We start from the raw sequence: 22944 nt of genomic DNA on the forward strand, positions 1-22944 counted from the left end.
CCAATGCACAAAATCAAAAGCTTTATGAAAATACAATTTAAGGACAAAATAAGGCAAACCGCTATGCTGCGAAGAATGAACAACCTCGAATGCCATGATGAACGAGTGCTGGACCCTCTTATTACGAATGAAGGCGAACTGAGAGTCTAAAAAAATTTGGTGAGCCACCGATTTCAGCCTATTCACCAAAACCTTGGCAAACATCTGATAGAGAGCACTCATAGCCGAGATCAGGCAAAATCGAAAAATATCAGTGGCCTCATTATCTTTCAGAATGAGCGAAATAATAGCTACGTGAAAATGATAAGACAGTCTGGAGTTACGATAGAACTCATCAAACATGCTCACCACGTCCGATTTAACATAGTCCCAAAAGATTATAAAAAAGTTGACATAAAACCCGTCAATGTCGAGCACTTTCCAACCTGACGGATCCTTAATGACACTAAAAATCTCATCTTCAGAGAACCTCCTTTGCATAGATATGACTTGCTCATGTTGAATTGACCAAACTAGGACATTACCAAAGACACCCTCCGCAGTTAACGAAGCAGAATATAAATCCTTAAAATATAGCGAAAATGCCAGATTAACGTGTTGATTGAGATAGGGAACATGACCCCCAATGAAGATAGAATGAACAACCTTCCTCCTATGACGATGTGAAGCATATGAGTGAAAAAAAATAGTATTGCCATTACCAGCCGCAATCCATTTCATTCTAGACCTCTACTTCCAACAAATTTCCTCCTTGACCCTCCAGCTTTTCAAGAGCATAGTTAACTCTAAGGACCTGACCTGAAAATTGAGAAGTTGCAAATTAGAAAGAGAGCCGGGAGAAGACATAGACTGATACAACGCAGAAATCTCATGATCTCATACAACCATTTGATGAATTTTTTCTACATTACGACTATGAAGCCAAGCTTTGATATCCTTAGCTAGATGAGAAAGCTTCTTTTGAACCCGAAGCGCCGCTCAATGCTCATAAAAAGGTTTGTTCCAAGAATTAGCAATAACCGAGAAAAAATTTGGCTCCTGAAGCCACCATTCTTCAAACGCAAAACTTCTAGTGGGATGAAAGCCATCCCCTCCAATGAGTGATAATCTGCCCATGATCCGAGATTGAGGGAGCAAGCAACATACACTTAACGTCAGGAATGAGGTCCAGTAAATTAGGGGTGACAAAGACCCTGTCAAGGACCCTACAGCATGGGCGAGACCGCCTATTTGACCAAGAGAAACGCTTTCTGATTAAAGAAATATGATAGATGAGATGCCGATGAACAAAGTCTTGCAAACCTCGTATAGAGGGATTAAGAATGACAAGGTTATTAGAGTCATGAATAAATAGCAAACAATTGAAATCCTCTATAAGAAAGTGACACTCTGCGCTAAAAATAATAATCCTATCTAAATCATCCCAAAACGTGGGCTTCATCACGGTGATATTAGGGTCATAAACAATAGAAACCACAACTCTTCTGAAAAAGAGTAGATATCATCCAGGGTTGGTGGCCCTTGTCCAAACGGGAGGCAGGCAACAGTGAAGTACAGAGTAAGTTTTGAGTCTACCTTTGCAAGGATGTTGCCAACGACTATAATTTAAATAAAAGCTATAATTGTTTGGCCATTCTGCTCATGTACCTCAGTTTCGCCCATGAACTGGATGATCCTGTCTCGAAAATGCACGGTCCTGATTTAACAATCTTTTCGAATGCCACATTACAGATCGAGAACGCGGGTCCCACAAGACACTCACGCTTCAACTCCAAGCCCCAGTTGAGCACCGGTAGCTCCTCTTGTGCTAAAACAAAGAAAACCCACTTTGAGATTGTGTAGAGTGTCAAGGAGCAGGTCAATGTGGGTCCCACTCAAACTTTCTGTCCTGATCAGTCTACGTGTGATCCGATTGGCGGTGGAGATTGGTCCATCATTCTCTTCAGGGCTTATTATAAGAACAGAAAGTGACCATGCATAACCATATAAATAATGTGTTGACGTATCATCATAGTATACTAATATTAAAGTGATTATTGGGGGTAGCCTGATTTTAGGTAGTCTGATGCTTCTATTCATTTTTCTTTTTTAATATTTCCATGCTAGGGTTGGTTGGTTACGGTTAACGAATACTGAAACCACTCTGCTCTGCGTCATGAGACCGCAACCCCGTGACCCCAACGAGGAATAACGTTTGTAGAGTTGACACTACTCTTCTGAGTTGGGACTCTCTCTCTCTCTCTCTCTATAGCAGACACCAACCACTCTTAGTGGGGAAAAAGATGGCCCTCTCTCTTCTCTTTGTGCACTGTTCTTTACTTTAATGTTCATAATTAATTCAGCTTTAGGGGATACGACGGCACCAGATTGCCTGCCCCACCCAATTCACCTTTCCTCTTTTTACCATTTCTTTCATATTCTCCAATTTTTATTATTTGGGGTCCCCACGAGACACTCCTACCAGAATCAGCGCCTATTAAAGTCAGTCGTCCTCCCCACCCCCACCCCCCACACACACACACACTTATGGAAACCTTGATTTAGTGAAGACGTCAGGCTTTCCAAAGGCAGAGAAAGCCAATACCAACACCTCACATTCGTGTCTCTCCAGTCACGTATTTCATCAGAATTCTTATTCATAGTCACCCGAAGGGGGTTGACGTAGTGGGATGGGGCCTTGGCTGCTAGACTGGAAGTCAAGGTTCCATTATCATGGCGTCGACCCTGTGCAGAAGCCAATGCTTAGCATAGGCATAGGCCCTGGGGGCAGGGGTCTGAGCCTGGAGGTTTTACCCTGCGGGCACGACGAGTATGGTAGGCTGAGTCAGGTGACAGGTCTTCGTGCGGGGTGCAATTTTTTGGTGTTATAAATTCAAAATAATAGTCAAAGAAGTGCACAGTTGCGGCATCGTAGAAAAGGTGTTAGATCAACCCTTCTCTTTCTTAATATTCCTATAATCCCTCTTTAAACAATTTCGAAGATCCCCATTTTGTTCAGTCTTATCCATCTCACTACGAAGACCTATTCAATGTATGTATAGAGAGAGAGAGAGGTGAACGCATAGCCAACATGTAAAGCACAACAAATTCAACTAAACGTACCTACTCATGGGCCTGCTACCTAGCAACGACAGGCTTCACGCTGTCAAGATTCCCCCACTCTCTCTCTCTCTAGAGTATGCCTCTAGTCTTCCGACTTTCTCACACTAGCAGTAGCAGCACCATCTCTTTCTCTCTCTCTACTGAACCTGCATTAACCGGTCACTAACTTTTTCCTCACTCCAAAATTCTCAATTTCATTCAAACCCTAGATTCTGGTGCCTAGTGAAGAGGAAGAAGAAGAACAACGTTGTTGGTGTTGTAGATAAGGCGAGTTTGTGCCTTGGAGAAGGTTTTTGGGGACTGCCCATGTGATTTCAGGGGTTGAATTGTGCGGTTGGTGCATCAGAAGGCCGGAATTTCCGGGCTTTCCGGCGATGGGTTGCGCGGTGTCGAAGGTCGACGACCTCCCCGTGGTGTCGCTCTGCAGAGAGCGGACGCGCTTGATCGAAGAGGCCGTGCATCAGCGATACCTCCTCTCCGCCGCGCACCTCAACTACATCCGATCCCTCCGCGATGTCGGGGCCGCCCTCGAGGCCTTCCTAGACTCAGACCACGCCCCGGACGTGGAGTCGCCGGTGCTCACCCTCCCACCGCACCGGAAATCCGACCCCGTTCCTCTCCCCAAATCGAAGTCTCCGCCCGCCTCGCCTCCCAGGAGCGGCGGCGGCGGCGGCTCGCACGCTCGGTCGGACTCCGACCACCATTTGCATTTCGATTCCGATGACGACTCCGTCTCCGACAACCACCTCCATCTCCACTATGACGACCACCACCATCTCCAGAGCGACTCCCCGCCATCCCCGGCCGTGTACCGTGACCCCTTGATGGATGGTTATGGTGGAATCCCTCCGCCATATTCAGTGATGAACCAGTACTTCATGCGTTCGATGCCGATGAAGTCGGTGGCCTACGAGGAGCGGCCGCAGTCGCCGGAGAAGGTCCAGTGGGGGCATTCCTACGCCAATTACTCGGACAATTTGGGCTTCGCCGGTTTCTTTGGCGGTGGAGGTGGCGGTGGCGCTTCCTCTTCGTCCCCACCAAAACCTCCTTCGGTCGGGTATGCAGCAGGAGCGTCCTCGTCTTCGTATCCATATGAGCAGAACCGGCCGCCACCGCCTCCTCCCCCTCCACCGAGAAATTCGACGTGGGATTTCCTGAACCCCTTTGGTTCTTATGATGGATTCTACCCTCCCCCTATGTCGAGAACGTATAGTGATGGTGGGAGTCGGGATTCTCGGGAGGTTAGGGAAGAAGAGGGGATCCCTGATCTGGAAGACGAGAACCAACATGAGGTTGTGAAGGAAATTCATGGAGATCAGAAGTTTTCAGACGGTTTTGGGGGTCATCCTGGTTGGTACTACCAGAAGAATGTTCAATTCCAAGGCGAAGATTCGGTTTTACCGGGGGAGGAGGAGAAGGGTGGTTCTAGTCGGCAGGCAGTCTATCAGGGAAGATCTACTGCAGCTGCAGAGTATGCAGAAGACGATGGAGGGGAGTTAGTAGACAAGACCGTGATTGAGAATGATGAGCCGGTGGAACGGAGCAATGCTGCCGAGTTCTCGGGACCTCGTGATGCAGTGAAGCAGATAAAGATTCTGTTTGACAGGGCCTCGGATTCCGGCCATGAAGTGTCGGTGATTCTTGAGGTGGGGAAGCTGCCATATCGCCACAAAAATGCTGTGTACAAAGGTTAGTTTATCATGCTCCCGCAAGATCAGCCCATTCCTGAAAATTGGTGCTTTTGAAACGATGATTTTTTTTCTGTTAACAAACCGTTTCTGTACTTTTGTTGTCTTATTTTCTTCTACACTGAGCTCTTTAAGTTTGGTGAGTCCTTGAGCAGCCATTTGGTTGAACCTGTATATCCTTTTATACAACCCCTTTCAGTACTTTGCCCTTTGGATTGTTTACGATTTTGATTGATCTCCATGGCAATGGACATTTAACTAAAAATGGGAGAACCATATCTGTCTAATTTCTGTTTCATGATTTGGAATTTTAGCTTCTTCATAGATACTGCTGCTTTGCTTGTAGATGAGGTGAGACGTGCAAGTCTCACATTTTGGCAATCAGTAAAGACAGATGTTTGAAACTGGTTTTTTAATAAATTAAATTGCATGTGCTATCAATGGTGTCGGACCTGACATTTCTTGTGTTTTTTGAAACTTCCCTTCGTTGCACTGCCAGCGTCCGTGAGGATGTTTGGTGCAATTGCTCCTCCGTTGGTCTTATCTTCACATCCGTCCACATCTAAAACGAATGATGCCCAGCTTCCATCTTCTGCGGCGGAGCCTTCACCAGGTCTTTTGGATTTTGAAGAAGTTACATGGTTGCGTTCACGGAAACTATCAACGACTTTGGAGAAGCTTTATATTTGGGAGAAGAAGCTATTTGAGGAAGTCAAGGTATGATATGCAATTTATATTGATCAAAATAATTTTACTCAATCCTTAATTGATATCTCCTCTATTCATAAGGTTTGTATGGCTTGGAATGGGTTTATTTGTGACTATTTATGATAATTTTAGTTATCAAAATATAAACTCAGAAAGAGGGCTTAATGCAGCTAACTGATTCTTATCATATTTTAGTTTATGTTTGCTTCGGATGAGTCTAGAGGACCTTCATATTGATGATGCTTTTATTTTATTTTGTAAATTTTGATTGAATTTTGCATGATCTTGATATTTCCTTTGAAGATCTTCATCCCTGATATTGGTATGCTTGTCATGATGATTTATCATGATATACTTTTTCTTGGTTAATATGTGATTGCCTTTTTCATGGGGAACTTATAATATGTAAGATGGAGAGTAAAAGATCCTCAAGAAACATTTAATTTGTTTGGTGGTTTTGGAATTACTGATTCAACTTGTGTAATAATTTTATTTGAAGACGTTAAGGTTTTGAAGAAATAAATGATGCTCGTGGTGCAATTTGGTCTCCAAATCAGGGATTCTTTTAGAGTTGGACTTAACTTTTATAAACTCTTTGGACAGCCAAATGATTTCATCACAGTCATTCAGTCTTGGAACTTGCAGCTTTCTTCCTTTTCCCTTTATTTTTCCAAACTTTTTGGAGTTCCCTTATTAATGAAAAAGAAAATTCAAAGAGTAGATACTTAGGTCACCCTATGTTCTTTTTTCAACACCTTGAGAATTTCTTTAGTACCCTTTTCAGAAAATAAAGATTATTCTTCATTTTCTTCATGTAAGATGGATATATGTGATTTGTTAATATAGTATCTGATTATATATTATTTTTTAATTAAAACTTGCCTTTTAAATCAACAAAAAATTTGCATTCTTTGGTCTGGAGCAAGCATGAAGAAGTGGAACCTTATTTGGAAATGATGGCTGCGTCTGTCATGGTGGGATGAAAGAGACTTCAAGGACATTTTTAGCATATCATCAGTGTTGTTGTGGAAGATCAAGTATTCTTTATTTGGTTTGTGCCAGAGAGGTGGAGTACAGAATCTATAGTTGGATCATGCCTAGAAAGCAGACCATCCTAACAATGTGTGGCTAATAAAAGTGTGCCATCTCTAATTATCACTATAAAGGTGCTTAATAAAAAAGAAGGAATCAGCTTTGTCTAAGTGCTCTAATTGTAGTAATCATAACACTAAAAGCACAAGACTTAGTTTTAGGTTTTGAAGCCGAAGCATCTTGCTATTATAATACAATGGGAAAGCTATGTCACATAGGTACGGGTGCGGCGATACAGCACTTTAAAAAAACTTGGGTGCGGGGGTGCAGAAGGGGATATATATATATATGTCTCTGTATGCCCAGACTGATTCAAACCTGGGTTTACTTTGACCCTGGCTCTGTATACCCAGACTGACCTAAGTAGGACTTCAAGGACTAGGACCGATGGCCAGGGGTGTAAAAGGCTGCATTGCGTTTGGGTGTGGACACTAATGAATCCTACCTAATTGGATTTGTACTCAGATTCATATTCGAATGAGCAATGCTAACACCTGATGTGGATCCCACTTTGATATCTTTTTTTTATAAGTGTTCTTTGCATATCAGCCAGATTCAGTTTGGCTTCAGATTCAAATGTCATACTTGTACCGAATCTGAATCCAATTATTAATCAAATAGTGTTGTTTCTACTGAATTTGATGTATTTGGATTCAGTCATACCCGAGTTTAATTCAAACCATTGACATCCTTACAGACCATGACCTACCAACCACTGGGGCAAATGGATTGAATTTAGTCCAAGGCCTTTTATCAGAATCTGCTGCATCGTTCTAGGATATGGATCTTAAAGTAAGATCCAAATATGTATATGGAACAAATTTCGGGCTTATATAATCGGACTTTTCCTCAATCCAAGGTTTTATTTCGGATCATAATTCCATTTGCATTTGCCTCTGGATCTTATGCACGTTTTACATGTAAAGCTTTTTGTTTTCAACCATTTTTAATGTATACATTATTGCAGTATAAATTTCAGATCCAGATTAATCTACTTGATGCTGCTATAGTTCATAATTGGGTCTACGATGATTCAGATTTGGATATGCTATGACCTAGCCCATATCCTACTGTTCGAACCTTAGTATCAGAATGGATCCATCTCCCTTGCATATGTATTTCGCATGTCTGCCTTCTGTGTGTGGGTTCTGGGGCAGCCGTTGGGATCCATGTGACACTTGGTAAAATATCAAGTTAGGGCGTGGGCTGGGTCAGATCCAACCCGAACCAATCGATGGTGTTCAAAACGTTACTTATGCATATCTGGAATCTAAAGGAGGAGATGGAGGAGGGGGCAGAAAAAGAGAAGACACAAAAGGGAGCAGGAGAGGAGGAAGAAATGGAGTGGGAAGAGGAGGAGGCGGAACAAGAGGAGAGTGAGAAGAAGGAGGAGGACGACCCCAGCCCCCTCTCTCTATATTCTTGAAATCATGGCTTTGTCATTCCTGCAATCCCCAAACATCTCTCTCGTCCTTTGGGTTTGACCTTCTCTCTCTGTTGATCGATTTTCTTTACTGTTTTTGTGATATTTAAAATATCTGTTTATTTGGGTCGATTGCAATTCGAGATCGAGACAGCAAAATCTCGGAGGAGGAAGAGGCGTAACAAGAGAGCGAAATGAAGGAGGAGGACAACCCCATCTCTCTCTCTCTCTCTCTCTCTCTCGATGTGTTTGCTGGGTGCGGCACCCGCACCCGCACCCGCACCCGCACCCGCACCCGCACCCGCACCCGCACCCGCACCCGCACCCGCACCCGTGTCGCATTGCATCGACGCGGGTGTGAGGGCCCTTTTGCCGAGTCCCTGTGACAGTGGGAAAGTCATAACCAGACTTAGTTAATGAATGTTTTGGTGAAGGATCCAAAGACTTCTCTATTGTGCAATATAAGGAGGCTTGAGTCTTACAGATTTAACAATTAAAATTTAAATATTTAGCAGGACATTAATGAAACAGACAAAGCAATGAGGCTTTCATACATTAACATGTAAAGTAATTAAAGCAATGTCTGAAACTCTGAATAAATTAGGGACTTGAAAGACTGCCTAAATAGTTGAAACCAATTGAAGGGCTGGTGACTAGAAGTCTGTATCAGATAATATATATTTTCTCTGCTATCTTTTCTAATGAAGGTTACATTTAGTTATTGAGGTCACGAGTTTGAATTGGTAAATGTGGAGGAATTCCAAGCTAAAGGAGGGTGTAAACGGTTGGAGGAATTGATTAGGTGGGAGTTTAATATAAAATTGCTCTGCTTTTACAGAGCTTGAATGTATTATGCAAAATAACATGTGACAAGTTGGAATGCTCATCCATTTTCAAAGTGAAATACTTTCTCCTTGACACATTTTTCTCTTTTTCTTTATTACAATATGGAATAAAAGGAAAAGGAAAGGACATCTTTTACTGTGTTTACTGACCTGGAGTTGACAATCTATGAACAGTTACTAGTACTTTTCAAGTTCAAGTTGAAAGGGCATTGACTATTGCAGCATAATGATCTGTCGTCCTATCTTCTAACTGCATCCTGGTCCAACTGACACCATCTCTTTTTTCCTTACTCCACTTATGTTCTTAATTGTGCTTGGGATGTGTCATAAGGGCGTGAATGTTTAGTGACTTCAGCTAATTTACTTTGTTTATAACTTACATTACTAATTAAAATTTAGATCATGTCTTTTCTTCTCCTTTTCTCCTTAGAATGGATAACATTTTCTGTATTATTCTTTTAATATTGTTGCAGGCTGAGGAAAAATTGCGGGTTGTCCATGATAGGAAGCAGAGACAGCTGATAAGAATGGGTGACAGGGGTTCAGAAGCCCATAAGGTTCAAGCTACTCGTACATTAATAAGAAATCTATCGAACAAAATAAAGATTGCGATTCATTTTGTGGAGTCTGTGTCTACTAAGATAAATAAACTAAGGGATGAAGAATTATGGCCCCAAATTACTGAACTAATACAGGGGTATGCAGTTTTTTCTGCCTTTACAATTTTTAGTCTTTTTGCTTGGCTTATCTTTTGTAGAATCTCTGTGATGTGAAGAATATTATTGTGCTACTTTGGTTGTTTCCTCTCTATTAAGCAATTGTCCTCTGTTTTTGTCCATCTTTTCACTATGGAATTCTTATTTTGATTTTCCACTTTCTTCTTGAACAAGTAGATGGAGGATCACAATTTTCTCTTTTGCATTAAAAAGAAGTCTATTTAGTGGTAAGTGCATTCATGCATACATTTGTGTGTGTGTGTGTGTGTGAGAGAGAGAGAGAGAGAGAGAGAGAGAGAGAGAGAGAGAGAGAGAGAGAGAGAGAGAGAGAGAGAGAGAGAGAGAGATCAAACCATAGTTGGCAAACCCGGCGAGTCGACTTGGGAATCGCCCTAGTTGATCCGGATCGGATCCCAACTGGGTCACGATTCAGGACTGCTGATCCACATGCAGAAACAATATTTTTTTCATGCATTTTGTGATTTTAATGCATAATTCCCATAAAAGAATACTTGTTAAAAGGAATTATATGTTTTTAAATCATAAATATTAACAATTATGTATAGTTGAATACTTATATAGCTTAGTCATTGATGTCATGTGCTAAAATTAGTGATTATACAATATGAGTTTTGATTTTTTCCATATCTTAACACTAGAAAATGTATAGTCCTAACTTCTCCGAGTTACCGTGTCGACCTGCTGACTTGCGAGTCAAGGGTTGGCGATCCGACTCCGAGTTGCGAGTTTGCCAACTATGCATCAAACAAGTGCATAATTTATTTGTGTGCATCTTTAAACACATCTGCACGTTCTCACATGTATTTGTATAATAAAGTCTGTTAGGAGAAATATGTATAAGTGCAATTTCATTTTCCTATGGACTTGTTTCTAGGCACATCTGATCATGGTTGACTTCTTAGAGTCTGTGCATGCACTTGGACTGAAGTATTTTATTTGTTCTGCTGTTGTAAAGCGATTAGCTTTTCATTTTATACTATTGAGCAAGACATATATAAATCTAATCTAGAGTGTACTTGTAGATAATTATATCATTGATAAAATGAAATACTGCTTGTGTTAGATGAATATAGCCTCATTATGTCTTACTCTAGTGTGGAGTATACAAATTGACAAGTACAGATAAGTACCGTATACACAAAGTTTAGGGCATAGGTGTCATAGAATGCTTTGCATATAGTGCATAGGCGTGTCCGATGTTTTGTCATATTCACATCCAATTGTACACAGGAAAATAATTGTCTTATTACACAGTCAAGTTGCAAAACAACTTTTTGCTAATTTCCTGACCGCTCCTTTGACTTTTTACACGTGGTAACTCCCCAGTGTTTTGCCTTCACCATAGTATGATTTGGGATGCGGCATATTACCACTATAATTGTATAAGATGTTAATCTATTATTTCTTAAATGACTGCTTAGCAAGTTTTCAGATTCACAATGGTTCTTCTTCCTATTGCAATTGTATTTTATTTCAGTCTTTTGAAAAAATGTGAGAAAATATTTATTAAAATGTCAGAACAGTGATCTGTTTGTTCATATGAGCATAGAAGCAACTTAAGGGGTACCTTGGATTTTAGAGTATATAGGCTCCCGTGCACCTGCATGTTCTCAACTCAAGGAATCATGCAAAACAAATGCAAAATGAAGGGTGGAAGCATGCAAACATGCACAAATGCATTGGTGGGCAAGGGGCTAGTATTCCTGAAGCCTGCAAAACACTGGCTCAAGAAGTAGTCTGATGTCTACTGTGTGTTGAGATTGTTCCCTTCCCTTCTAACCCAATAGCTAACATCTAGTTGAGTTTGCATCATACAAATCTGGTGTGTGAAAGGGAGAACCTGACCTGTCTTTCCTGGATGTGTATATCGTTTTGGGAAATGATCTGAGCGCCATTGTTTTAAATTTTAGATTGACCTAGCATATTTTGTGCTGCCATGTTACTCCAGTGAAATTCAGTAATGATTGCTTTTTCTTTGGATGCGGGTTGAACATGTTTGTTTTATATATTCTAGTGACTATAATTGGCATCAACTCATTTAGTGAGGATACTTTGTTCATGCATACGCCATGTGAATATGGTCATATATTTCATTTACTTATTATTAAAATTCTCTTTGTGTCATTTGTTTTATGCATGAACGTGCTCTTGCAGGCTGGTCAAAATGTGGAAAGTCATGCTGGAGTGCCACCAGAGTCAGTGCCAAATTATATCAGAAGCTAAAAGTATGGATTATATTGCAGATATCATGATATCCAGTGAATCCCATATGCAAGCCACTATGCAGCTTGAACTGGAGCTGCTGAATTGGATATCAAGCTTTACCATGTGGGTTGCTGCACAGAAGGGTTATGTCAGGTCATTGAATGGTTGGCTTTTGAAGTGCTTACTTTATGAGCCTGAGGAGACACCTGATGGGGTTGTCCCTTTTTCCCCTGGCAGAATTGGTGCTCCTCCTGTGTTTGTGGTCTGCAACCGCTGGTGGCAAGCAATTGAATCAATTTCTGAGAAGGAAGTTGTTGAAGCAATGGGAATATTTGGCATTGGTGTATTTCAGCTCTGGCAACAGCACAGTAAAATGCAACGTCAGAGGCTAACATCAGCAAAATCACCGAGAGATATAGAAAGAGGGATGAAGGCTCTACAAAAGGATGAGCAGAAAATTCAGAAGGCCAGGGATGAACTAAACAAGAAATTGATTCTGATTACAGGGGAGAGTGGTTTATCCTCAGCTAACCAGATTGTTCAGCAGAGTCATACAACCAGTTCTAGTGGCATGAAAATAGAATTGAAGCAGATTTTTGATTCAATGGTTAAATTTGCAGAAAGCTCTCTGAAGGCTTATGAGGAGCTCGATTTAAATAGAGAAATAGATAGGATCACCAGAGAACGTGAGAAAGTCTCTTAATTTTGTCATAAAGGTATTCAATATATTTGGTTTATTGAGATCACAGCTCCCTTGGCTGTCTAATGCACTTAATAAATATTGACGGGGTATGAAAATGTGGTCCTGCCTGTGGAGTCTATGAATGCTCTATCTGAGACTGTTGACAAATGGGGGCTTCTTTCAATAGCCGACACCTCTGTTTTAAGATAACCATCAAAACTCACCTGTCTGAGGTTGATTTCAGTTAAAGAGAGACCGGTACAATTCAGGTAAAACTTGAGACTGCAGCTGATGGTATATAAAATTGGGTTTGTAGATTCAAGCTTTATGTGGAAGGATCTGAAGATGAAGTATTTGCCTCTGAAGTTCCAATGCTTGAAGATGAAGCATGGCTAGAGTTTAAAGTTATTAAAAGTGAGGCCTAGTAAGAGAGATTTTCAACTGAAGATTGATTTGGACAGCTAAGGGTGTTGTTTCTGTCTAGCACATTTGCAGAGGCTATGATGTATGAAGGGTTTTTCTCCCCGTGCCCCAAGGATGTTACTGAGTAGGGGAAAAGGAAGAAATCATGAGAATTCACCTTGTAGCTTTGCGGGGCTAGGCCCTTTGCTTCCTGCTTAGTCTGGCTTATCATACCTGAAATGCGTTCATCTTTTAGTGTTTGGCAGACTGGTTATGTGATTTATCTGCTTTATTCTTGGATCGTTAACACCTGAATACTTATATGTTCTGGGGACGCTATCAGCAATGAAAGGAACAGAGCATTATAAGATTCCTATTCATGGAAAGCTATAAACCCACTCTGCGACATGGTTGTGCAGTACTAATGCCAAGTGGAGCAACAACCATAAACGTATTATCATTTGCAATGGTGATACTGCACTGAGGTGAAGGAGAGTTGGTCTCTTGTTTTTGCTGGGCACTTCCCTGCGGGAAGGGCATCGACCCCCATTAGGGCATGCCCAAGCAACTTATTTCATGTGGGCAGGAAAATGAATGACGGGCTTAGCATCACAAGAAAAGGTTGGCATCAAGTGGTGGTTGGATGTGGGGGCTGCGATAACCTTTTGTAGATAAGATGGGGTCCAGGAATCCCTTAGCTGGTCAGAAGAATATATTGTTCAAAGCATATTAAAATAAGCCATCAGTTCATTCAAGTTAAAGTTGGTGCTGCTACTTTTTCACCCTTGGGGCTACGTACAGGCAATGCCACGTTTCTTGTACATTAAAGTTTCTTGCATAACTGCTTTATGCTTGGTAGAATTCATGTTTGATACCCCAGTAACAAATTTCGGTCTTTACACATATAATTGATTGTAATGCGGTCTTTTTTGCTAGTGCTTCTCCCTGCTCTGTAAATCTAACCTCTCACGTTGCTGAACTAATATTCTGACCTTCCACTTGCAGTGTGCATTTGACTTTGCTGCAAATTGCGATGGAAACTACCTATGCTAGTCTTCTTGGAAAAGCCCTTCGTTGTTTACAAAGACTGGCATGTTTTGGTCTTTAATGCACCAAGCTTTCAATCTCTGATTCGAAATCTGTGAAAAATATAATAATGTGGGTTTGTTCACGATGAGAGTTGACTCAATTCCAGGGAAGATTTAATTCAAAGTCCCAACAAAAGAAACATACAGGGAAGCACTTTTGAATTTGATGCATGTTTTGAAAAGGGTGACCCATTCAATGGAAGGCATCTTTTGATTGCATTTGGTGAGCCATTCAATAGGAGTCATCTTTGGATTGCATTTACTATGCAGTGGTTGGAAAAAGATAACCCATTTTGTGAAGGTCTAGTTAAGTGCCCTTATGTAGCAGGGCCATTACATCAGAGCTCCTTGATTCATAGCCCTCTGTTTCCTGATGCATTGCCGATGAAAACACAGAAATGTCCGAGACATGAAGCAGGAACCATCTTGAATTCATCACCACGTTTAACTGGGCATAAAGGAATCAGTCTTTGAAGTGGTTCGCTATGCGTTTACGGTCAAGAACCTCAAAGTTGATATTGGGTCGCCGACGTTGACTGTTTTCAGTTCTGGAAACCTTAGCATACAATTCTGCCGTTTGCTCCTTCTCCCCACCCTTTGCCCACCAAGAGAGCTTTCTCTTATGCTTCGGGTTGTTCGGGGCATACCCTGAATTTCGTACTCAGAATCTCCCTTCATCTCAGCACAAAATCTAACGCCCCCCTGGTCGAGTTGGCATGGGCAGGCACCACAAAAGCTTGTTGCCGGTCAACAATTGTAACAGTTTTCTCTCACGTTCTGTAAGGCAGATGTTAAGATCCGACATAATTTCTCATTGAAAAGATCCGACATTATTTTAATTTCAGCTCGAATAAATTTTACGTTTTTGGAAAAAGTTTTATGTTTCCCCATCAAACAATTCCGCTATCTCCATTGACTTAATCTTCAATGCCATTAATTAGATCCGAGTCATGTGGCTAACTTATTTTCCTGAATAAAATATTCCAAGGAAACAAGGAGAGATGCATGGCTGAACTTCATCTTCCATGTAGTGGGTGCTAAAAAGCATACGCATTTTTGTATGGCTTGCCCGAATATATCCTCAAACTAGTAATATATTCAGTGATCAACCTGTAGAGATAAGGAAAGATACTTCCTCCACTCATTAAGGGGCAATATCCTGAAGTGGCAATCCAGTTGTACTCCCATCGGATGGAATGCCCACAATGGTTAGAAAAGTTGCACCTGAAGCACGCAGTCGAGTTCGAATACCAGAACTGATTATGGGAATTAAGAGATAATTTTCTTTTAAATACCCCTCATAACTTTTGAGAATTTCACCTCTAAAAGGCACTCTACTAGTTAAAAGCAGTAGTAAAAAATCATGTTCAAGAATGCTCACCCTGGTAGGCAGCTAAGGAGCATGTCGTAGCTCTAGTTAGACCCATAGAGAAACTTTCTGAAGAACCCAAATATACATCTTAGCCTTACCGGCGCTTGCGTGGAGATCATCTGATTCCAAAGAAGAAAATGATGAGCCATGTCCAGTGGACCCTGTCACATTGTCTTTCAATCCTATGGGCTACGAAGGAACACATGAAGCAAGGCCAAGTGTCAAGCCAGAGATCAGGACCTTTAAGGGCAACCTGGGTCAAACCCAATGGGAAGATGATCCTGAGCAGGAGCAAAGGAACTATCATGATTTCAACAAATGGGAATCTCAGCTGAGAGCACGGTGGGTCCTGAGACAAAAGAAAAAGGAATGACAAGAATTCATAGATCAGGCAGGCTCTTGATGATATTCTCCAGGAGATGAAAAGATATGGGTCTCTAAGAACGTTCTGCCAAGATCTCTATGCTCAAAGAAGATGGATCATATCAAGTCAAATCCAGGGTGACATAAATGATCTTTTTCTAAAAGAACCATATCCCTAGGGTATGGGTCTACCCAAAGATGATTATTCATCAGATGATTCAGAAAGCACTGATGAGTCTGAACGACTCCCCTTTGAGCCTAATTCTTTGACTCACACAGCCAACATCCGGGGGGCATAAATCACTATCAACCTTATGGTTTGACTTGTTATTTGGATCCAACAAGAATAGGAGGAATGGGTCAAAAGTCAGAAGGCACAATTTACCTCAGAGGAAGAAGCTCAAGGGCATATTTAGAATGAGTTTGAGCGGATGAACGAAGAGAATAAGTTAATCCCTCTCCCTCCGCTGAATTCAGAAAACTCATGGGAAGATGAGAAATCCCTCAGATCCGATGACCATTACCTTGCGTATCTACAAGCTCAAGGATGGAGCTTGGAGCACATGCTCATAATAGGCCTAAATCCATATGAAGGGCTCCAGAGACAAGCAGAAGCTGTTAAGTGGTACCATAAAGAAGTTAACATATTCTGCAAAAAGAAAACTTACAAATACTAACCACGTGAAAAGCCACTGTATGGCCGATTCGTCTATCCCGGATCACACAAGAGGTTTTGAAAAAATTTGCCTAGACTATGAGTGGGCAGATTATGGTCTGCGGGATCTCTTCCAAGTAGATCAAGATTTGATCCATGTCCCTCCCAAGAAATTTCGGAGGATTCTTTGAAAGGTAGATTCCACCCCGGGTCCCTCTAGAATGCCCAATATTCAGAATCACAATTCCCCAGTGTCTCCTCTGCAAATCTCAAAAACCTTGAAGGATGAAACAACCATTGATTCAAGTAGTGAAACCCTAGATTTGGATTTTGTGTTTGCTCACATATCTTTTGATGCATGTTCTTCTTCTGTAGCGGGAGACTCCACTGAAGTAAACGATAATGAGTCCAATTAGGAACTAGATGGTGATACCCAATCCACAAATAGGTGAATTTGAACTTGACTTTGTACAATCTGAAAAATCTAAAAAAAAAAAATGGAAATTTTAAAATCTTAAAAAAGTATGTCTTTGTCGGAAGATGGCATCACTTTCTCCCTGTTCTAGAATCCATTTGTATTTGCAGACAAGGATCAGGAGGTCTTCATCATTCCTCCCCTTTTTGTCAATGTTTCTGTCCCTTTCTAAAAATAAAAAAGATAGATATTTCAAAAATCCAAAAAAAATAAAAAAATAAAAAATTTGACATTGTCAAATCCTCTGCGTTTGCAAACAAGGATGTTTTGAGCCAAGAGCACAATAAAGCAGAAAGACTTATTAAGGATATCACAAAATTTCCTGAGTAAGGAATTTTTTTTAAAAGATAGGAAAATCCTTCCCCGGTGATCAAGGAAGAAAGTTTAGAAGTCAACCTGGGCACCTTAGAAAATCCTCAAATTATTCAAATAGGAATCTCACTGAACCTACAAGAGAGTCAAGCCTTAGTTGAACTCCTAACCCAGTATAAGTATGTGTTTGCTTGGTCGTACCACGACATGCACCACCTTATCCTGCACCCAAATGTCAAACCTGTCAAATAGAAGCTTTTGGAGATTGACCAAAGGATAAAACTTCAAATTAAATCCAGCCTAAAAGATATGCTCAAAGTAGGGTTCATCCAAGCTATAGACTACCCAGAGTGGTTAGCCAACATTGTTGCAGTCCTCAAATCTAATGGCAAGGTCAAAGTTTGTATAGATTTCAGGGACCTCAACAAGGATACATCGAAAGATACTTTTTTTTTCCTAACAAGGACCTCATAGTTGACAATACAGCTGGACATGGGATGTTCTCATTCATGGACGGGTTCTTAGGATATAGTCAAATTAGACTAGCTATAGCTGACCAATCAAAGACTTCATTTACAACACCTTCTATTACACTGTTATGCTTTTCGATCTTAAAAATGCCAGAGCAACTTATCAGAGAGCCATGGTTGTGATGTTTCATGACCAAATCCATGACTGCATAGAAGTCTATGTCGATGATATCTTGGTCAAGTCTAGGACTAAGAGTGACAAACTGAAATCGCTCAAAAGGGCCTTTGAATGCCTAAGAAAATTCTAACTCAGGATGAATCCTCAAAAATATGTCTTTGAGATCGAATGAGGAAAGCTCCTAGGCTTCAGCATAAGCAAGCACAAATCAAGATAAATGCTGCCAAGATCAAAACCATCATAGATATGGCTCCACCCATAAATCTCAGGGAATTAAGGAACCTTTAAGAAAAAATCCAGGCAATTAAAAGATTCATATCCAACCTAGCCGCTAGGTGTGAACCCTTTAATAGACTCTTGAGAAAGGGTGTAGAATTTGTTTGGGTTGGAGAATGTCAAGTATTTTTTGATAAGCTTAAGCAATATCTCATCAATACACCAGTCTTAAGACCTCCAGTCATAGGAAAGCCTTTGCTCCTATACCTATCCGTTAATGATATAGCCTTAGGATGCTTACTTGCACAACATGAAGATGATGAAATAACAAAATAAGCTATCTATTACATCATCAAAACTTTTATATAGTATGAAAAGAAGTCTAATAGGCTGAAGAAAACATGCTTAGCTCTTATTTGGACGACTCAAAAATTAAGACATTACGTGCTAGCATGCAAGCTTAGAATCTTGTCTATGATTGATCCAATCAAGTATGTCCTTGAGAAACCAACCTTGACTGAAAGATGGAAAGTTCTCTTGGTAGAGTTTGACTTGAGGTATATTTCTTAGAAATCGATCAAGCAACAAGTAATAAACAATAATCTAGAAGGCTTACCCATAAATGAGAAAATAGGAGTAAACAATGATTTCCTTGATGAGAATCTTCTGGTATTAGAGGAAGAAAATGACTCTGTTTGGAGATTATTTTTTGATGGATCTCGAAATGTCAATGGATCAAGAATCAAATTTGTTATCATCACCCCTGATGGTGAAAATATTCTCCATGCTTTCAAATTGGATTTTATGTGTACTAATAACATAGTTGAATTTGAAACTCTAATCCAAGGATTAAGATGCCTGATCGAATTGGAGGCCAAGAAAGTCCATGTTCAAGGTGATTCAATGTTGGTGATCTCACAAGTCACAGGAATGTGAAAAACCAAGCATTAGAAATTGGTCTCTTATGTCAACATTGTCTCAAGAATGATAAAAAAGTTTCAAGCATGTGAATTTTCTCACATTGAAAGAGACAACAATCAATTTGCTGATCGTTTGCCGAACCTTGCTTCAATTGCCAAGATGGAGCAGGGGCAATATCCAACATCATTCTCTATCAAGAGATTAGGAAAACAAGCCCATAATGAGAAAGCAAATTCAAAAGAGGTCGATTACCAAGCCCCAAAAGATGAACAATGTTGGTTTCATGACATCAAGAACTTTCTAGAGGGAGGAGCTTTTCTCGAGAATACCCACTTCAGGGATAAGAAAGCCATTAGAAGAATAACCTAAGGATTCTATCTTCTCGGCGGTGTCCTATACAAGAAGGGTTATAGTAGTGAACTCCTTAGGTGCTTGGATAAGGAGGAAGCCCAAAAAGTCCTAGAAGGATTTCATGGTGGCCTTTATGGAGGGCATATTGGTGTCCAAATGATGGTAAAAAAGATCATAAGGGCTGGGTACTTTTGTTTGACCATTGATCACGACTACTACTCTCATGTCAAAAAATGCATAAAGTGTCAAGGGCATGGTAATGCCATTCATAGACCCTCATATGTTGCATCTCCATGGCCATTCTCCATGTGAGCATTTGACGTCATAGAAATCATCTATCCCCATGCATCTAATGGTCATTGCTATATCCTAATAGCCACCCAATACTTCACAAAGTGGGTCAAAGCTATGTCCTTGTCTCGAGTAGAAGGTCAGCATGTAACATCATTCATCTACAAAAACATAATATGTCATTTTAGTGCACCCAAGGACTTAATGAGTGACAATGGTTCTCATTTCAAAAACAAAAAGGTAAGAAAGATGTGTAAAAAATTAGGCATTTTCCAACATTTCTCAGCCCGCTATTACCCCAACATAATGATCAGGTCGAAGCCACCAACAAAACCATTATCCGCATCATTGAGCGAACCATACAAATTGGTCAGGATTGACATGAGAAATTGCACGATGCATTGCTTGCATATCACACCACCATCTGTACTCCCACCAATGCCACTCATTTTGAGTTGGTATATGAAACCTTGGTCATGCTGCCTCTGCAAACACAATTACCCTTGTTAAGGATAGTTGTTGCTCTAGAAATTCCTTTAGAAGCCCAACATGAACTTTGACTGGTAAAACTAGATCTCTTAGATGAGAAGATACTCTTGGCCATTAAGCATAATATAGAATATTGTAGGAGGATTGAGAGGTACTATGCTAAGCATGTGATTGAGCGATCTCTTCACGTCAACGAGATGGTCCTAAAGTTCATCCGCCATATGGGACCACACCCCTTCCAGTGTGATCATCGCAAAATTTTTCCTCTCGTAATATTCTCTCTCTTCCTTCTCTTTTCCTTTCCAACCTCTCATTTTCCTCCTTTTTGAAGGGAAAAAGATAAAAGACGGAAAGAAAGAGAGAAGAGAGAAGAAAGAAGAGAAGAGAAGAGAAGAGAAGAGAAGAGAAGAGAAGAGAAGAGAAGAGAAGAGAAGAGAAGAGGAACTCTTTTGCGGGTCTCACTTGACCTTAATTTGGAATTTTTTTTGAAATAACTCGCCTCCGTTTTTGAAATATTTGCGAGAAAACTGGGAGACGGGATCCGCTCGTCGGTACGAGGTTCGACCATTTCTGGCGCCTTTACCAGGAGTAATCGAACCAAGGGTCGAATTAATGCCTTTTGTTTTGCTAAGAAATTATCTAAGAATTTATCCTAAGTCTAAATGTACAAAGAATCATGCTTGTGCAAATGCAAAGATGTATGCTCTTTTGAAAATGTTTTGAAGAATTTCCAAGTGAATCTGATAAAGTGAAGAAATGATTTCTAACTTAGAACTTAAGATTAGAGTTCTAAGTCTTTAGAATAATCATGAGCTTGGGAAAATAAATTTGGATTTTGGAAAATGATTTTGAAGTTTTGAGATAAAAAGGAATGTTCAAAGTCATAAATGGACTTTGAATCAGAATAGAAATGGAATTTGAATAAAAAGGGAAGATAGAATTTGGGAAATCTGAATAAAATTTTGGGAAATGGAATTGATTTGGAATTTCAAGATGAAATCCGAATCCAAGATCTGGATTCTGAATAGAGTTCAAAGTTTGAGCTTTTAATTTAGGATCTGAAATAAGAACTTGGTTTGAAAATCTGGAATGAAATGGAATTGATTTTAAGAGTTGGAATTAAAATAAAATTTGGATTTAGAATCTTGAATGGAATTGGATTCAAGATTGGGAATCCAAGATGGTATTTGGATCTGAAATATTGAATGGAATTGGATCCAAGATTTGGAATCCGAGATGGAATTGGGATCTGAAGTCGGAGATCCAAGATAGGGTCAGACTCTGGATCCTAAGATGGAGTTGGATCTGAAATCTAAGATCCAATGAAGAATTGGGTTCTGGATCCTAAGATGGATTTGGATATGAATCTGAGATCGAATGAAGAATTGGGTTCTGGATCCTAAGATGGACTTGGATCTGAATCTGAGATCCAAAGTAGAATTGGGTTCTGGATCCTAAATGGAATTTGGATCTGTAATTTGAGGTCCAAAGCGGAATTGAGTTTATACTTGGAAATCTGGATCCAAGTTGAGACTAGGATTTAACTTTGGATTTGGGTTTTGAAAGTCCAAATGGGACTTTTGAAGATGGATTTGGGTTTTGAAAACCCAGATGAAACTTAGGAATGTTTGGGTTTTGAGATTCAGAATCAATCTCGACTTTGATTTAAAACTTGAAGAAAACTTGATTTTGAATCAGAAGATGGATCAGAAACTTCAAAGTTAAATTGAACTTTGAAATTGGATGTTGAATTGAGTTGGAATTTTGAAATTTCAAAATTGATTTGAGAATTTGAATTTATAAATGAACTTCAAAGTCAATTTGGACTTTGGATTTGAAGCTTGAATTTGGAATGAATCAAGAATATAAAGATTGAATTTTGAAATTTCAAAGTCAAATTGGACTTTGAACTTGGAATTTAAATCTTTGAAATAAGATAGAAGAATGCATTAAACTATAGACTGAAGATATTTGAGATCACTTGGGGTTTTGAAAGAGAATTTTGAAAATATGATGCAATTCTACCCTGAATGATGAATGAATTTAAAGAATTTTGAAAATTGGTTTTTGAAAAGCTATTTCATTCTTTAAGTGAATTAAAATAAGATTGAGAACATAATACACCCTTGACTATGGTCATTAAATGTATTATATAATAATCTATATTTGAATTCAGGTGAAGAATGAAACACATTTTGCGCTTTTATAGAGTTTAAAATGAAATTAATTCTCAATATACCCTGACTATGGCCATTTGTATATATATTGAATTAATTTTAAGTTAAACTCTAATAAAAGCTGAAATATTTGAAAATATGATGATTTTTAAAAGAGGGATCCAGTGTGGACCCAATGTTATTTCATAAAAGATAAAAACACTAAGTCTTGTTTACATCCCGACTATGGCCGTTGATGTAAATCATCAACTTAGGATTAATTTACCTTTTACGAAATGGTGCACGTGCCATTCGTGTTTCATCATTGTGAAAATTTGAGAAATAAAGGCCAAAAAATGCATGAAAACAAGCAATTTACAATGCTCATTCATTCTATCTAAAACAGAAATGTAAAATTTCTCCTCAATATCTAAGTTGTTACAATCTTGGAATTTGAAGTAACAACATCTCTAGTCTAAGAGAGTAATACAAGTTTTCCATGACTTCCCTGCAAAGAAATGAGTTAGCATATTTATAGAAGAAAATATTTTCTTGAAAGCTAGATTGCATGTGATTGTATTAATCCCAAGGCAAGATGCTATGCTCATACGAAATGAGAAAGTTGTATACAATGGGTGAAGCCAAGAGCCAGGATGGTCCAAGATGAATCAACCTGAAATCTGATGGTTCCTGATGACCCATCATAGGAAAGAAGGGACACGG

General features: G+C 39.8%; 1 protein-coding gene across 1 annotated transcript; it reads left to right on the forward strand.

Moving 5' to 3' along the window:
* Nucleotides 1-3203: 3203 nt before the first annotated feature.
* On the forward strand, nt 3204-13787 carry LOC149842574 (uncharacterized). Its single transcript, XM_090001496.1, has 4 exons — nt 3204-4791; nt 5290-5507; nt 9332-9555; nt 11750-13787. The coding sequence occupies exons 1-4, from the start codon at nt 3477-3479 to the stop codon at nt 12501-12503; spliced, it is 2511 nt and encodes an 836-aa protein (XP_089857622.1). The 5' UTR covers nt 3204-3476; the 3' UTR covers nt 12504-13787.
* The last annotated feature ends 9157 nt before the right edge of the window (nt 13788-22944 follow it).

This window comes from Nuphar pumila, chromosome 3 (genome assembly GCF_984573655.1).
Source record: "Nuphar pumila chromosome 3, dmNupPumi1.hap1.1, whole genome shotgun sequence".
Taxonomy (NCBI): Eukaryota; Viridiplantae; Streptophyta; class Magnoliopsida; order Nymphaeales; family Nymphaeaceae; genus Nuphar; species Nuphar pumila.

Excerpts from the sequence above, each read along its gene's own strand:
- LOC149842574 (XM_090001496.1), top strand. The coding sequence starts at position 3,477 with ATGGGTTGCGCGGTGTCGAAGGTCGACGACCTCCCCGTGGTGTCGCTC. Across the intron at positions 5,508-9,331 it reads AGCTATTTGAGGAAGTCAAG|GCTGAGGAAAAATTGCGGGT; the intron begins GTATGATATGCA and ends ATATTGTTGCAG. Across the intron at positions 9,556-11,749 it reads ATTACTGAACTAATACAGGG|GCTGGTCAAAATGTGGAAAG; the intron begins GTATGCAGTTTT and ends GTGCTCTTGCAG.